The 15,525-nt window shown below is 42.2% G+C and overlaps 3 protein-coding genes across 8 annotated transcripts in view; 2 read left to right on the top strand and 1 right to left on the bottom strand.

Moving 5' to 3' along the window:
- Nucleotides 1–786: 786 nt before the first annotated feature.
- Nucleotides 787–4,689, top strand: mthfd2 (methylenetetrahydrofolate dehydrogenase (NADP+ dependent) 2, methenyltetrahydrofolate cyclohydrolase). The gene is made up of 8 exons (XM_069721553.1): nucleotides 787–954; nucleotides 2,553–2,737; nucleotides 2,840–2,962; nucleotides 3,106–3,258; nucleotides 3,353–3,460; nucleotides 3,561–3,653; nucleotides 3,776–3,901; nucleotides 3,996–4,689. Exons 1-8 carry the CDS (start codon nucleotides 875–877, stop codon nucleotides 4,142–4,144), a joined length of 1,017 nt encoding a protein of 338 aa, XP_069577654.1. The 5' UTR covers nucleotides 787–874; the 3' UTR covers nucleotides 4,145–4,689.
- A 1,571-nt stretch (nucleotides 4,690–6,260) lies between these two features.
- On the top strand, nucleotides 6,261–9,021 carry arl6ip4 (ADP-ribosylation factor-like 6 interacting protein 4). Its single transcript, XM_069721530.1, has 5 exons — nucleotides 6,261–6,509; nucleotides 6,612–7,007; nucleotides 8,014–8,131; nucleotides 8,239–8,308; nucleotides 8,394–9,021. Exons 1-5 carry the CDS (start codon nucleotides 6,350–6,352, stop codon nucleotides 8,448–8,450), a joined length of 801 nt encoding a protein of 266 aa, XP_069577631.1. The 5' UTR covers nucleotides 6,261–6,349; the 3' UTR covers nucleotides 8,451–9,021.
- Nucleotides 9,022–15,525, bottom strand: part of LOC138634534 (membrane-associated phosphatidylinositol transfer protein 2-like) — a 42,185-nt gene continuing 35,681 nt past the window's right edge. For 5 of the 6 annotated variants that reach the window (XM_069721521.1, XM_069721524.1, XM_069721525.1 and 2 more), the window contains 8 exons: nucleotides 14,462–14,610; nucleotides 14,234–14,350; nucleotides 14,004–14,120; nucleotides 13,740–13,888; nucleotides 13,432–13,581; nucleotides 13,143–13,323; nucleotides 12,863–12,991; nucleotides 9,022–12,730 (listed from right to left, as the gene is read on the bottom strand). In XM_069721521.1, coding sequence (XP_069577622.1) covers nucleotides 12,347–12,730; nucleotides 12,863–12,991; nucleotides 13,143–13,323; nucleotides 13,432–13,581; nucleotides 13,740–13,888; nucleotides 14,004–14,120; nucleotides 14,234–14,350; nucleotides 14,462–14,610 — 1,376 coding nt within the window. In that variant the 3' untranslated portion in view covers nucleotides 9,022–12,346. Of the gene's footprint in view, nucleotides 12,731–12,862; nucleotides 12,992–13,142; nucleotides 13,324–13,431; nucleotides 13,582–13,739; nucleotides 13,889–14,003; nucleotides 14,121–14,233; nucleotides 14,351–14,461; nucleotides 14,611–15,150; nucleotides 15,445–15,525 lie in introns of all 6 variants that reach the window. The other variant, XM_069721526.1, reaches the window with a different exon arrangement.

The raw sequence follows: 15,525 nt of genomic DNA, 5'->3' as shown, positions 1-15,525 counted from the left end.
AAAATAGGGTACATTAAGCCTCCCAACAGTGTATATATAGTAAAATTAGACACACTTCAAAAAACTAAGTGCTGCTTAAATGTTAACGTGTCATAAACAATAATCCAATAATATAAAATTACTCTGACTGGAACCATTCTTCCTGAGTGAATACTTTTGATACTTTACATATATTTTTCTGACAATATTTCTGTATTTGTTCCTGAATTCTGAAAACAAGACCCAATGGAGTATTTGATCTTATTTATTATTTCCAATTTCACGTCTCAGTCAAGTTTCAACATATATTTATTCAAGTATTATACTTTTAAGTGTGATTATGAGGTACTTGTTCATTTTTTATTTTTATAATATATTCTTCAATACCGCTACATTTCAGAGGTACTTTTGAGTCCACTACTTTTATTTACAGCCACTTACTTACTTTGTAGATTGAACATTAAAACTGAGCCTAAAAACACGTTACCCATTCAAACGTCGGAAAAACTACTTAATTGACAGTATTTTTTTTTTATTTTTTATTTTTTTTACTTATAATAGTTCTGCAACCTAATGTAAAATTTTTAAAAGAGCACTTTTACTTGTTTTGAAGTAAATAGACAGAGCCCCCTGCAGCTGCTGGCCCCAGTGTTCGTCTCATTGGAAAAATACAGATAATATATGCAGCAGAGGTGTGGCAGCAGATATCAGTGACGCAGGCACTGTACGTGACGTAGGAGTGGGGAGGAGGAGGGGGGGCGGCTTTAAAGCCTCGCTCCTCCTCTTCCTCCTTCACAGACCCTCTGTCAGGCGGGCCGGGTGCTAGTACAATTAATAACCTGCGGTGGTGTCTCCTCTGCTCTCAGCTCGGCCAACCAGTGTCAGTCAGTCAGAAATGGCAGCGGTCAGGACTCTCAGGAAACTGTGCCAACAGTCCCAGCATCAAGTCTGTAAACTGCACACGTCCGCCTCGAGGTGAGTCCACCATTTGTTTGCCACAATCTGAGTAGGTTTAACAATATTTTTTTTACGACATGTGAGATCATGTCTTTGGTATTAGCCTGAAGGGTTTTTATTTGGTTTGAATGTACTAAATGTCCGCAGTTGATCGCGTTGATGTGCGCCCCTAGCGTTATGCCGGTAACATTGCAGCCGCGGTTGGCTGATGAAATCGGTCTGAGGACTTGCACCCTGTGGCTTAAGGACCAGGTTTCAGCAGGAGATCGAGGTTTCGGTCTGCACATAAGGCAAATACATCCATATGTTGTATGCGATCAATCAAAATAGAAAAACTACTCCGTGTTATGCTACAGACAGCCTATCAGTCATCAATGCCGTCATACAGGCGCCAAATTTGCATCCCGTGCAGGTATTTATGGAAAACGTGCTGAGTGCAGCATGAAGCCCCATGACTGTAATGCATGTAATTAACTAATGTTGCACAGAAGCCTAAAACACCAAACCTCGTGGCTCCTGCACATGATCTGCATTCAAAGGCACAAGATAAATAATTAACAAAAACCTGTTATGCACAAGTTATCACAACATTACCAAATTAGTTCTGTAATAATCACATTACTGTGAGACAACAAAAAGGCAGTTTCATTTATAGAAGATTTCTGCAAACATAACATGTACAGAATAATGACCTGAATGGAAATGCAACCATAACAAAAGAAAGGAAAAACGTGAAAATAAGTCAGCTCTCCTCCACAGTGGGTCACATTTAACACGAGCTATTGATGTGATCATGCGTTTAAAAAGAGAGATTTTCCTTCAGTAGAACTCGTGAAAATTTGTACAATCGGCTCACTCTGCCCTGCAATCTCGACACATTTCCTCTGGGACCTGGTACACTGGCCCCGTGTCACCCCAACGTGCCCAAACACTTGATATGTTTTCTTTTGAGGTTTAATTAGTTTTGGCAGAATAACAGTGACGGTTACATCACTATTGATGGCTCATTACTCTTCAGTTATCAGCCACTGCTCTCTGTTTGTTGTTATATAACGGAGAAGCAACTTTGGGCTTTTAAATGTGGACAAAGCTGTAGGGAAGCAGTCTGTAGAGTCATGAATGCTGTACATCAGTTTTAACCACCAGCTACCTTTTTATAATGCTTGTACATAGAAACTGCTTTTCTTTGCTTGTTTCTACCAATTTACAGTAATTTCAGATACTGTAATAGTAAAAGTGCTCATAAAGCATATGGCTCAGTCAGGTGGAGACGTGCTGTGGCTAATTTTAGAGGCTGGAAGTGATGCTTGACCCGGCTGCGTGGTTTCTGGTGTCAAACGCCTCGTTCAGCTGCAGTCAAACGGACCATCTTGTCCAGTCGATTGGGTTTAGATTACTGTTGTACAGATTATTCACATAGTCAAGTCCAAAGAATTTTTTTGGCTTAGTTTTCAATGATCATATCAGGTGAGTTTTCAGTATAAAACTGTGGCTGTGTACAGAGTTTATACATACTTAATGAGTAAGCGGTTCATTTGATTAATTTATGTCCTTGCTTGAATATTAGCAGAATCACAACTTCGTTAAAATGTAAGTTATTGATTATTTGTTCTCAGGCAAGAGGCGGTGGTCATCTCAGGAAAGAAACTGGCACGGCAGATTCGGGAGGAGGCCCGGGCCGATGTGGAGAAATGGGTTTTAGCCGGTCACAAGAGACCCCACCTGAGTGTCGTTCTCATAGGAGACAACCCAGCTAGTCACTCCTACGTCCTCAACAAGACACGGGCTGCAGCTGATGTCGGTACGTGGAAAACAACACACAACCCCAAATGAAAAAAAAAAAAAAAAAAAAAATCCAAGTATTTTCTTTTATGAGTTGTTTTCTCACTTTGACCACCCACAGGAATCTCAAGCGAGACGATTCTCAAGCATTCAGACATCAGTGAAGAGGAGTTAATGGACTTGATCTACAAACTCAATGCAGACCATCGTGTGGACGGCTTGCTGATCCAGCTTCCTCTGCCAGGTACAGGAAAAACTGGAAAAGAGAACCGAGCTGAATGAATACGGCGAATCATGCATCTGTAGTGGGTCTCGTTTGCGTTAGACAAGATCGAAAAGTTTCGGTTCAAGTTGCCCTGACTGTAACCTGTTTTTATTTTCTGACAGACCACATCGATGAGCGTACGATCTGCAATGCAGTATCTCCTACCAAGGACGTGGACGGCTTCCACGTAGTTAATGTGGGTCGCATGTGCCTGGATCAGTCCGCCATGCTTCCTGCCACTCCGTGGGGAGTCTGGGAAATTATTAAACGCACAGGTAAACGGAGCGATCACTTAACCTCCTCTCGGGATTAAGATGCTGCTAAACAAACAGAATTCAATTTCCACATTTTTTTTTTTCTTCCTTCCAGGCATTCCCACTCTTGGAAAGAATGTCGTGGTTGCAGGACGGTCCAAGAACGTGGGCATGCCCATCGCCATGTTACTGCATACAGACGGCCGTCACGAGAGGCCCGGAGGTAGGTTATGACTTGTGTGTGCGGGAATGTCTGATCATGTGCGATGTATTAGACAAGGAGAGTTTGAGTTTGCACACTAACCCTTCTGCTCTGTTGTCAGGCGATGCCACAGTCACCATCTCTCACCGTTACACTCCAAAGGATCAACTTCGCCAACACACTAAAATCGCTGACATCATTGTGGCTGCTGCAGGTTTGTGTCACTGTTTGTCTGTTTGTATTTGACAGTGACTGAACCGCTTTAATCTTTTTCTTGATTGGACTGAATTGCCTCTGTTGTCTAACTGTACTGTGTGCGCGTTACTGAACTCTCAGGCATCCCGAACCTGATTACCGCAGACATGATCAAAGAGGGAGCAGCAGTGATTGATGTTGGAATAAACAGAGTGCAGGACCCCATCACAGGAAAAAGCAGACTGGTTGGAGACGTGGATTTTGAAGGTATGGCAGGAAAGCGTACACGATCATATTTCTGCAGGGCCACGCTTGGCATCTCGGACATCTCTGACATCCCACTCTTTCTGTCCATGTTTAGGTGTGAGACAGAAGGCGGGATTCATCACCCCTGTGCCTGGAGGTGTTGGACCCATGACTGTGGCGATGCTCATGAAGAACACTATCAAAGCAGCTAAGAACGTCCTGCTGTTTCCCCCGGAGAGAATTCGCATGGCTGCTGCATCCTAATGGTCCAGATCAAATCCAAGCAGCATTGACACATTCCAGCCCCCCTTCAATACCGCCACCCGCTCTGTTTTTTAATCTTAATTTTTTACAAGGAGGGACCTGACGAGCTCCCCTTGCACACAGACTGGAAAGATGATAGCTCTAAGTCTCTCTTTCTGCAGACATCTTTACCTTTCCTAACTTCAAGTCCAGCCATGTTTAGACTGTTACATTCACTCATGCAGCTGCGTGTCTTATGTAACATGAACTTCAGTATTTATCATTTCCAATGTACTTCTGTGGGGTTTTAAGGAATTTTGAGATTGCTTTATTTATTTGCAAAAGTTACACAATATTTAAACATGAATGAAGACAGGTGACAGTATTTAACTCGAAGCTGGTGAGCAGTCACTGAGGCCTGTCTCTTTTATTTCTTTCAGTTAGTTTAGCCTTATGTACTAAGAGTGATAAGGGCTAACATCAGGAACAAGTATTTTATCTATATACAAGCTTTAAAGATTCACAATTGCCTTTGTAAAAACTTTTGAATAAATATTACAAATATGTTCTCTCGTTGATCCTCATCTGTGCAAACTGTCAAATTAAATGAAACTACGAGACTGGGATAACAATATTAATGGTTGAGTGTGACCTGAATATTGGACACTCTTGGAACTGGTTTGAGACAGACCTTCACCCTTCACCATCAAAGGTTAGACAATCCCACAGAGGCTTTCTTTCATCTGTTGATAAGATCTGGTGGCCTTTTTATTTAAAATTTGCCTCAACATTGTCCTCATTCAACCTGAACAATAGAGGAGTTGACCCCTTTGGTTCTTTTTCATTCCTTTTATTTTTCTTTCCATTTAGTTCTCTCTCTTTTTGGCCATTTTGCCTATTTTTATTAGACAGTAGCAGTAAAGATTGAGAGGACAGATGGGGAAATAGAGCAGAGACATGACATGAAGTAAAGGTCTGGCCTGTAATCTAACTAGGGACCTCATTTGCGTTCATATGGCACATGCACTAACCCCTCAGCTAACAGGTCACCCTGTTTAGTTCTCTTGGAGGTATCTGTACCATAGGTGTCTAGCGATGACCTGTGGTAAGAAATGGGAGATGAGGTTTGACTTCACTGGATTTTGTCATCCATCTCATCTCTAATTATTTTATTGTTCGCAGCAAAGCAGTTTCTCCCATTTGGGCATTTGTCATTGTCCGAGCATGGCTATGTCAAGAATCAATAAAAATTAGATTTAAAATAAATGTATATAATTTTATTGTGAAACATTTACAAGAACCTGCTGTAATTGGAATCAATATAGTAGCCTGAAATATCTAGTCTACATTATTGAATATTGTAGGTAAAGTTTCCACAAGAATTAATGCAACCTTATAAATGATACACGCAGGACTGGGGGCTGTTGGACTTGGGCTCCTGCTAGTATAAAGCCAATATGTGTCAGCCCCCAGTCCTGCGTGTTCTTTAATGAGGCAATAGGAGAAGATGTCAGGCTTCAAGATATTTATTCAACAGCTGCAGAATAATCAGTTTACAGAGCTCTGGGTCCAGACTATGTTTCCCTGACCACAACAGAGTATGTGTCAGTTCACGAAGTCTGATCTCCTGACTTTCCCTCACCCAGTCTTCTTATAGTCCAGACACCAAAAAGTCATGTGTATCCTTTGTTGGTTGGTGGAGGCGGTGGTTGTCTTCCTTCACCCCCTGGAGTCCTCCAGACAGCTGTCTGTTCCTGTTAATGCCTCAAAGAACAACAGTATGTGACCCCAAAAGTTGCAGACCTCCTCCTGTGACCTTTTGGTTTGGCCAAGCAGTATCACTCTCATTTACATACACAGCCTTTTGTCTACACCTTAAGATTAGTAGTTGATAATACGACCTATATATAAGTAATATGATATGGCATATATATATGTTGTATTATTGTAAACATAACCTAGCACAGAATCGCACAGGGCTGACACATATTGGCTTTAGACTAGCAGCAGCCCAAGTCCAACACATCTCATCTTTTTATAATATTTCTAAATTGTCCCCTATCACAGAGCATATGTCGGGTATACTAAAGTAGGAACTAGGAACCTAAATCATGTCCCGATGTGGACGGAAGAAACTCTCAGACGGACACACTTCCGTAAAAAAACAGCCAAACAGTCGCTGCTCACCGTGATCCTGAAACAACTTTTCAGTGTCGCTCTTTAGTGATGGATCGCAGCAGATCATCCGACAGAGCTGACAGACAGAAAACACACGAGAAAAAGAAGAAACGGAGACGATCCTCTTCTTCTTCATCTTCATCATCATCGTCGTCGTCTTCCTCCAGTAGCGGAAGTCAAAGCCGATCTTCGAAACACAAGAGCCGAGGTGAGGACTTTTTTTTTTCATGCAGTTAACCAGTTTTGACCAAAGGAGAAAAGTGTCATCGCTAAAAGTCTGTCGGACATTTGTCTCTGTTTCTCCCTTCAGATGAGAAAACACAGAACAAGAAGCGCAGAAGACGCTCCTCCTCTTCATCATCCAGTAGCTCTTCCTCCTCGCCGTCTTCCTCCTCGTCCAGCGATGAGAGGACAAAGAGAAAGAAGAGCAAAGCCAAGAAAAAGAAGCTGAAGAAGCAAAAGGCAAAGCTGACGAAGGAGAGGAAAAAGGAGAAGAAGTTGAAGAAAAAGAAGGAGAAGAAGAAGAAGAAGAAGGAGAAGAAGAAGGAGAAGAAGAAGAGGAAGGAGGCGCAGGCGCAGGCGCAGACGCAGGCGCAGCCGCAGGCACAGCCGCAGGCGCAGCCACCGTCCACTAGTCCAACAGAGAAACCTCCATTTTACCTGGAGGTGTGGCAGAGTGATGAGGGAGCGGTGGAGCTCGGGCCAGGTGGGGGTTTAAATCAGCTGTTTTAACAGGACTGGTCGCCATGTTTCTGTGACTGAATGATGGTTTGGATTTGAAAGAGCACAATCTGAACGGTTTCAGATTAAAATGACGAATCAGATGTAGGATCTTATTTTCATATCTGATGGTTATCATTATCAGTAGGTTTTTTTTTTGCAGGTTTCTGAAGGGCTTAGATGGTCAGTGACTAAACTATGACTTTTCACATAATATTGGACTATTATTGTTATACTGTATTGAAAAAAAAAAGTATTATTGTGCTATTGAAAATAATAATCACTTCACATTAGTAAAACAAAGCTTATAGTGAATGATTTTGAACTTCTCCTATAGTCAGCACTCAGAATAGTTTTTTTTTTTTTTACCCTATATTTGGCTCAGATGCTTTGAAAAAACACTTTGTCGCCCAAGTGTGATAATGGCAGGGAAAACCCTGCAAATCATCTCGAGTCACCTAACCTTACAGGAATATAGAGAGGAACCCAACAATTAAACAATTCCCCACATGAGCAACAGCTGGAAGACAACTCGGACAGAACCGGACTCGGAGATGGGCAGCCATCTGCCTCGATCGGTTGAGGTGAGAGGAGAGGGAAAAGAACAGCGTAGGTAAAACAGTAGTTGGGGGCCATACAGTATATGACAGGATCGATTTCATGGAGTTGACATTGAGGAGATTAAATACCTGTGAATGTACTTGTTGCAAACATGATCTAAAAGTTCAGTTGCAGTTCAGTCGCACAAAGCACCCATTTGCACTAAATTGAAGCATTGCCCACAATTGACTGAAGAACAACATCAGTACAAACATTGTGCCAAAATATATTGTCATGAATCCCAACCCTGATATTCATCCCAAGAACAATATCTGGTTATTTTAGTCACTTTGCTCCAGTCCTGTATTCTTTAGAGCCATTGTCACCCAGGTATTTAATTTCCAAACTGCACAAGTTGCATTCATTGCGTAATGCTCCGCTTTCCACTGCAGTCATGACAGATGAGCAGAAGGCCCGTCTCTCCACCAAGAGGCCTCTCACCAAAGAGGAGTATGAGGCCAGGCAGAGCGTGATCCGCAGGGTGGTGGACCCTGTAACAGGACGCACCAGGTAAGACGGCTCTGCGGGGCACACTGTAGTTTACAATCCTTCACAGGTGAGTTGAAAGGAACGATGCGCTCACTTTTTTTTTTTTTCCTTTTTCTGCTTTCTTCTAGATTGGTGAGAGGAGAGGGAGAGATCATAGAGGAGATCGTCAGCAGAGAGAAACACAAAGACATCAACAAGGTAAAAGAGAAAAACATTAAAATATTACTTTGTGAAAGGAACATACTGTTACCATATGGTTAACAGTGATCCATTCATCCCATAGCAAGCGACCAAGGGAGACGGGAATGCCTTCCAGAGAAAACTGGGAATCAACAGGTAGAAGATATCACTGTCATTATGCTAAAATGAATATGGATTAAAATGCGTGCATTGTATGCGTTTTATATCAACAATTTACCTGTGACTGAACTGAATGGTTGTGAATGTACCAAGTACAGTGAAAGAGGGACACGTCGTCTTGATGTAAACCAGATAAAAGCTATCATCTCCTGTTGATTTGCCTTCTTAAATTTATGCTGATCAAAAAGGAGAAGCGAAACAGATGAGTTCTGGATTTTAATGTGTTGAGTCAACTGAAGAGCAAGAGCACATCCAATGTGTGTTTACACTGATTCATGCCTTTTTATTTTGTTCATGCTTCAAAGCATTTCAGTATATAAATTTAAATAAGGATTATTTCCTAAATAAACGCTGGATTCAGTGTCTTTGGTATTTAGGAGTCGTGACTGCAGATGGTTTCTTTATTTGATGTAAACTGTATTGCATAATGTCTGCTTAAAGTGGATTTTGGCCACGTACTTTACACCCACTTGCAGATGTTGTCTCACCTTCACACGTCACATTTTCTTTCCCTTTTGTTCTCTAAATAAATCTCCATTTGTGTGAACTGATCTGAGCAAAACAAAGTCTGTATCTAAATAATTCCTGTTCTCTGATGAAATTGTCTTTAATCTGAAACATGGCACTCATGTAGTGGTATATGGTACTCATTCATGATAATATTAATATTAGTGTTAAAAAAGGCCACAATAACTCAATTGTTCTTTATATGTTCTTTATACACTGTACATAAAAACACAAGGGAATGGATTAAATGAAGTTATCCAAAACCTACAAGATACACACCCTGTACAATTCAAATACTTTCTAAGCATGACTTACCAATTCATTTTTTATATATACAGCCTGGGAAAGCTAACAGTTGTGGCATTGCATTAACCTGGAGAACAGAACTAGAGACAGCGATGGATCGCCTAATGTTGGGGAAATATGTCAAATCAATTTCTCCATTAAAGGTAAAATAAACCAGTCTTTTAAGAAAATATGGCCTTTTGCTATTTCCCCAAAGTCAAGTCTACACAAACAGTTTATCCTTCTCCGTGGAGTTAGTTCGCTCATTCTAGGCCTTGCAACACAATGGTCAACGTAAGGCAGAGAAGGGAAATGTAAGGCCTCTGGTAATGTGTGTGTCGGTAGCAGAATCGAAGCGATTGTCTGCCCAGAGGTATCCAAACTTCACAGAGCGCCGCTTCATCTTTACATTCTCTGGATTTTTAGTATCCAGGCAATTCAGGTCAGGGAACATGGTTCAGTAGTTGCCAATGCTGGATGAGTGCATGTATTCCAGCATCGCCGGTCCTTTTGATTCATTACTATGAATGTACAAACAACCATTCTTTAACCAGCAGCTTTCGTAAGAGTCGTGGCTTGAAGCTAAATCTTGACAAAGTCAAAATGCAGAGTGGTACATTAAGATCTACAGCATCATTTACTGGGATAATAAGGAACAGTCTGGATTAAGAGTATCTTTGAACTCCGTCTTCCCCCATTGAAATGTGTAGTGGGCAAAATGTTAGAAACACATCTCTGTGCAAGACAACACAATTCCACATCAGCACAAACTGCAGCCTCCATAATGACCATTAATTTAAATAGACACCTCTGAAGAGTCCCAACAGAAACTCAACATTATAGCCTTCACAAAGGCCGGTTTTAGTGCAGGGAAGCTATATTAAACTGCATTATTTCTAAGCCAGGTGTATCTAATGATGTGGCAACTGAGTGCTGACTTTTAAATGTTAAGTGGGTGCTCGAGATGCCTCCATGATGTGATGGAAACATCATAAAAAAACAAAGGCTGAGCGTGTGTTTCAACAGGAGAAAACCAACTGTAATATTCCAAACCATCGGCAGGTCAGTGGCACTTTTATTGTGAGAAATCTACTTTGTAAAATGTATGCGTTTGGGTCACCATGTTGAGATCCCCTCTGTAATTTGGCATCTGTACAATATGTGCCTTTAACTGATTGTCACTGCACAGTGACGTTTCCTCAACAGTCAGTTTGATCCGGTGGTGCGGCTAAATAATATTGCACGTTTCCCCTTACATTTGTGCCCATATTGGTCCATTGCAGTCTGCTAACTAAACATCATTTGAATGAATAAATCACAAAATTTTACCCATTTTAGAAATAAATTGCCAACAGCATAAAGCAAGTCTTAGCTCGGTGTTCCTACGTTCGACAGAATATTGTACAGAATTTACATTTTCATTCTCTAAAGGCGCAGCAGAACAGAAAAAGAGGCCTTAACCTAAGGAGGATTATCTATGAGCACATTCAATGCCTCATTTACAGCTTAGGATACCCAGAGAGAAGCCATATCCTGAATCTCCAAAATAGTTAAGAACAAACGTACAATATATGACACAAGATAGCTGTTCTGTTGATACAACTCTGCAATGATCTGCAAGATAAAATCATAAAAATACAATACTGTGCCAGGCAAAGACCTCTTGAGTTTTGGCTGCTGCAACTGAAGTTTGAAGAAAACAAAATACACAACATAGCTAAAGTAATCTTAAAACACATTTTTGTTCACAAAATCAATACGTTTTAAAATATCTACCTAATCTTAAATAACAATAATTATCATCATCAATCAATAAAGTCTATCCTGAATGAGTTGGTTTTTACCCCCAGAGTAAAGAAGACACTTGAAGCTGGTCCTCAGTGGACCAGATACCAGATCTGCACTGTAATGTAACAATTATGTACAAGCCTTGTTAAGGCATTCAACTACATACTTACACAGTCTATTCCATTTTTTTACACAGGAGACCCAAATCGTTCCCCCTCTGTTCATATACAGCATATCAGTTGATACCGTTTACTTTGGCACATTTACCGTACAGGAGTAGAAGTTTTTCCTGTAGTTGAGTCAGGCATTACTTATTCAGGAAGGTACAGCAGCACAGTATGGTGTGATGAAAAACCCAGTAACGGTTTCAGCTGCAACCATAGTTAAAGGGAAATTTCGCAGTTTGCTTCATGTGCTATTTGAATGAAGGGCCGACCATAAAAGCCAAACCGGACTGTGGTTAACATTATTCAGTCCGATGTTGTTTATGCTGCAAGTAGTAGCTCTTGATCAGATAATTTCTAGTTGGTTTACAAATCACCAAATCATTGTTCTGTATTGTTAATAAATTACTGAGTTTTTCCATAAAAAAAAAAAATATAACAAAGATTAATTTTGGCTTGATGGTTGTTTCTTTGTATGTTTACACCAAAACAAGAAACACATTCAGTCCAACTTCACCTGACTCTCAGCTCTGCTTTCAGACGAGAACGTACCTGATTATCACATACAAAGCTTTAGAACTATTACGCAGAGTTTGCGTCTGTAGTAATTGTTGTGCTTGCATTGGCCACATTAGTCAGTTACACAGCCGTATCAGCATACGGACCTGATACAAGCTGTCGGTAAAAACGCTGTGTTGTTTGCTGCAGAATACAGCATGGGGGTGCTTTTGTCTGGAACCATCTCCAATCTAAAAGCCTGTTGGAGGAGGAAAAAGGAACTTGTATTCAAGACTGACAAATATTGAATAAACAGTAGAAAAAGTCTGGATCCCTACAATATTAACTACATCTGGTTGAGTGCATGTTCCTGGTTCAGGAGAATGCTTCTTGAAATGTCTGCTGTGTCAGTGTTTTGCTATGAATATAGCCACAGCCTCTGTCCATACATAATTGTGTTGAATGTGTCTGGGGTTAGGTTTTTTTTTTTTATAAAGAGTGGTTTGTAGCACCGGATCTTCCTCGTGGTATTTACCCATCTGGTGCCAGCCAACTGTTTCTCACTCTTTGCATTTATCTTTATGCCACGTGTCTTTTCCTCAGCAGTGGAAACTCTCATATTTTCTGTCTAATTTCATTTTGGGCTGAAAACTCCTGGCTCCAGCTTGGTGCTGCTGCTGCGACCCCAGCAGCTCGCCGTGATGCTCATGCTGCGCTGGGTCGCTCCCTGGCTGTGGCTGTGCGAGCGCTCCAGCCGCTCCCGTTCCAGACGCTCGCTGTCTGACTGGCTCTGTGTGCGCTCTGGTCTGCTGTGGATACTGCCCGTTGGGGAACTCGGGGCTGGCTGAGAGGAGATGGTGCGCAACAAGTGGTTCCTCTTTCTCAGGAAGTCGCTGTTTGCACCCAGGCCAAAGCTGCCTTTACGTAGCACCATGCGCGCAGTGCTGGACTTGGCTGGTCGAGAACGGTGGTTGTACTCCAGCTGGGACAAATGAGCTGCATATCCCTCTGTGATGAACTGTTGAGGATCAGAGGAGCAGGAGCATTAGAGAACAGACCAGTGTCACATATCAAATAGATTTCATGGGTGTTTGGACATTTACTTGAGCTTTTTTTGAAATGTAATTATGATTCAAAAAACAAATAATACCTGGCACTGGTGCTGCATCTTCTTAGAGGGCCTGCCGACAATGTAAATCTGTGAAGGAGGGAGGCCAATGGCTGTGTAGACTGAGATGTCTTTTGTTGACCCATAGCCGGCGAAAATCTTCAAGTGAGCCTGGAATCAGAGGAGAACTGTTGGGCACTGTATTTGTCTTAACAAGGCAGAAAGTATTTTACATTGTAACACAATGTCAGCATTGTTGTTTTTGTTTTTCCCCTTTAAAAATGTGATATTTTCAAGATCAAGACCCTCCCTCCAGTCTAACCTCCGTCAGAGACTTGAGGAAGTTAGCTTTGTGTCTGAGCGGGTCGTGCACCAGGCCATCACAGAAGGAGACAATGCCATGAGGGAAGTTGTGCTGAGACAACCAAGCCACCACCCGCTGCTTCTGCATGTCTGGACGTCCAGTCACATAGATGATCAAATAGCCTAAATCCTGCCAGTGCCTGCAATGACGAGAAACAGCAGAAAATACCCAAACATAAATACCACAAGCTTATGGACTTCAATCTGAATAAAAAGAAAAGAGAAGCACAGGGAGAGCGACTAGGTACCTGACAACGTCCACAGCTCCTGCCCGCACTTTGGGATCACTGCCCATTATTGATACACTGGCAGCAAATGAACCATCAATGCTGAACACCACAAACTCTGTACCACGTGGGATAACTGTCAGGTAGCTGTCTGCAAATGTGTGGTCGCCCCTGGAGAATAACAAGAACAGTGTAAGAAAACAGAGAAAAACACAAAAACAAAGTGAGCTCACAAGAAAACAGAAAACAGGCTTCCTGCATAGAAATCTTGAACAATCACATAAAGAAAGACCGTGTTTGGCATCAAATGGGTATCAAGCTCATCTCACCTGACGACCATTTTGACCGGGTAGACTCCGATGCCCAGACGCTTGTCCTCTGGGAGGATAAAAGACACACGGCCGCTGCTGTTGGTCACCTCTGTGTTGTAGTACACCCATTCTCCTGATGGAGGCTGGGTCATGATGTGGAGGTCAACCTGCAGAGGAAACAAACGTAACTGTTTAATGCAATAAATAAGGACAGACTCAAATCACACAGGCCTTCCTGACATGAGGCTGTGCTGCTCTTCGCGATGACAAAAGTGCGGTCACCTTCTCCCCAGCCAAAGTGACCATGTCCAGAGGGCCATACATAAAACGACCTGTCACGACCTGCTGGCTGTCCTCAGTGAACACAGCATCGTTCACCCGGTGGTTGGCAGTCACATTCTGTCAAAGGAGTGAAAGAAAGACACATGTTGAAGAACAGTTTTTGTCTATTTAATGCAGACGGAGCTCCAAAGCATTCTGAAACTGACATCTTTTAGAGATCTGATGCCCACCCTGATCTTGACATGAGTCCTCTTGCGCAGCCATTTCTCCCGAGGTTTAGAGGGGGTGAATTCAGACACTTCTTTCCCATCTAGCTCCAGAATGCTTGAGTTTTCGTGCCTCATGACCTGCAGGGGACATTTCAATGATTCATCCTCAGTATCTAAAGAAGCTTTACAGACTGCAGGTAACGTGTTGACGTGCCATACAGGATACAAGGCGTTGTGACGTTTACTCACCTGCCTCAGGAGAAAAGACACAACATCCGTGGACTCCCAGTATGAAGCGTGGAAAAGGTGCGGTAAAGCCACTGTGGGGAAAGCGGTCAGAGCATCGGGGCAGTACAGGGCAAAGTCCAGCCGCTTTGTGCCCCACCAACGTGCTGCAACTGCGACGGGGGTGGAATGAATAGGGTGCAGAGGCATTAGATGAAACTGTAAGAGTCGGTGTGAGATATGTGATGCCACGCAAAGGTGCAACACGCCTGAAGCTAAAGCAAGAAGTTGATTTCAATCTTCAACCCCAACCATCACCAATTTCAGCAGTCCTTCAGCTACAGGAGGGAAAGGAAGGAGTTTATAATTGTTATTATGGGGGGAATTAAGCACTGAATTCAAGCAGAAAAAGAGAGTTAGATAGTTTGAACTGATAAGTGATTATAAGAGCATCTGAAGACGGTTATTTGTGTTAGTGTTGGCATGAAACAAAATTATGGATTTGGAAAAAGGGGGCAAGTTCTAGATTTAAGATTTATTTCTCATCGGTGCATGTGATTGCACTTGGATCATTGTGAATCAAATTTTGACAGAATTCAAGTAAAGGAGAGGAAAAACAGCAGCGTCGAATTTTTGGATTGTGACACAGTATAGAGCAGCACACAGAAAAGACCTGCAGCTGGTTTCAGTCGGCCCCTCCTTTAGAAAAATACCTTGCTCCACTTCAGCCTGAGAGTCCAGTGAGACCAGATCAGATATAGCACAGTCCAGCCCCGCTGACAGGCAGGTCTCGTACTGGCCAGTGGGACTGAACCCTTCACTAGAGTCTGCCTCACTGTCCAGCTCTGCCACTAGATCTGCATCAGGAGATTCTGCGGCCTGGCCGGCCTCTGCTTTCTGCTTACGGGACTTAGGAGGACTTTTCAGGAAGAATTTGTTTTGTGATGAAAGGGCGAGTTGCGACAAAAGACGGAACTTTTTGGATTGGTTAATCTGGTATGAATTGGCTATGGGAAAAAAGCAGAGAAAAAAAAAAAAGACAAAATGGATGCACATTTGTATGTGACAGTTTATGACAGTTTAAATAG

This window comes from Brachyistius frenatus, unplaced genomic scaffold, assembly GCF_029030835.1.
Source record: "Brachyistius frenatus isolate BFR_SWC_R1_liver_20210118 unplaced genomic scaffold, ASM2903083v1 Contig_267, whole genome shotgun sequence".
In the NCBI taxonomy this organism is placed as follows: domain Eukaryota; kingdom Metazoa; phylum Chordata; class Actinopteri; family Embiotocidae; genus Brachyistius; species Brachyistius frenatus.
This window is presented reverse-complemented; position numbering and strand designations above follow the sequence as displayed.

Bases quoted from the DNA above. Each gene is read 5' to 3' on its own strand.
- arl6ip4 (XM_069721530.1), top strand. From the start codon at position 6,350: ATGGATCGCAGCAGATCATCCGACAGAGCTGACAGACAGAAAACACAC. The intron at 6,510-6,611 runs GTGAGGACTTTT...TTCTCCCTTCAG, and splicing joins TTCGAAACACAAGAGCCGAG to ATGAGAAAACACAGAACAAG. The intron at 7,008-8,013 runs GTGGGGGTTTAA...TTTCCACTGCAG, and splicing joins AGCGGTGGAGCTCGGGCCAG to TCATGACAGATGAGCAGAAG.
- mthfd2 (XM_069721553.1), top strand. From the start codon at position 875: ATGGCAGCGGTCAGGACTCTCAGGAAACTGTGCCAACAGTCCCAGCAT. The intron at 2,963-3,105 runs GTACAGGAAAAA...ATTTTCTGACAG, and splicing joins GATCCAGCTTCCTCTGCCAG to ACCACATCGATGAGCGTACG. The intron at 3,902-3,995 runs GTATGGCAGGAA...GTCCATGTTTAG, and splicing joins TGGAGACGTGGATTTTGAAG to GTGTGAGACAGAAGGCGGGA.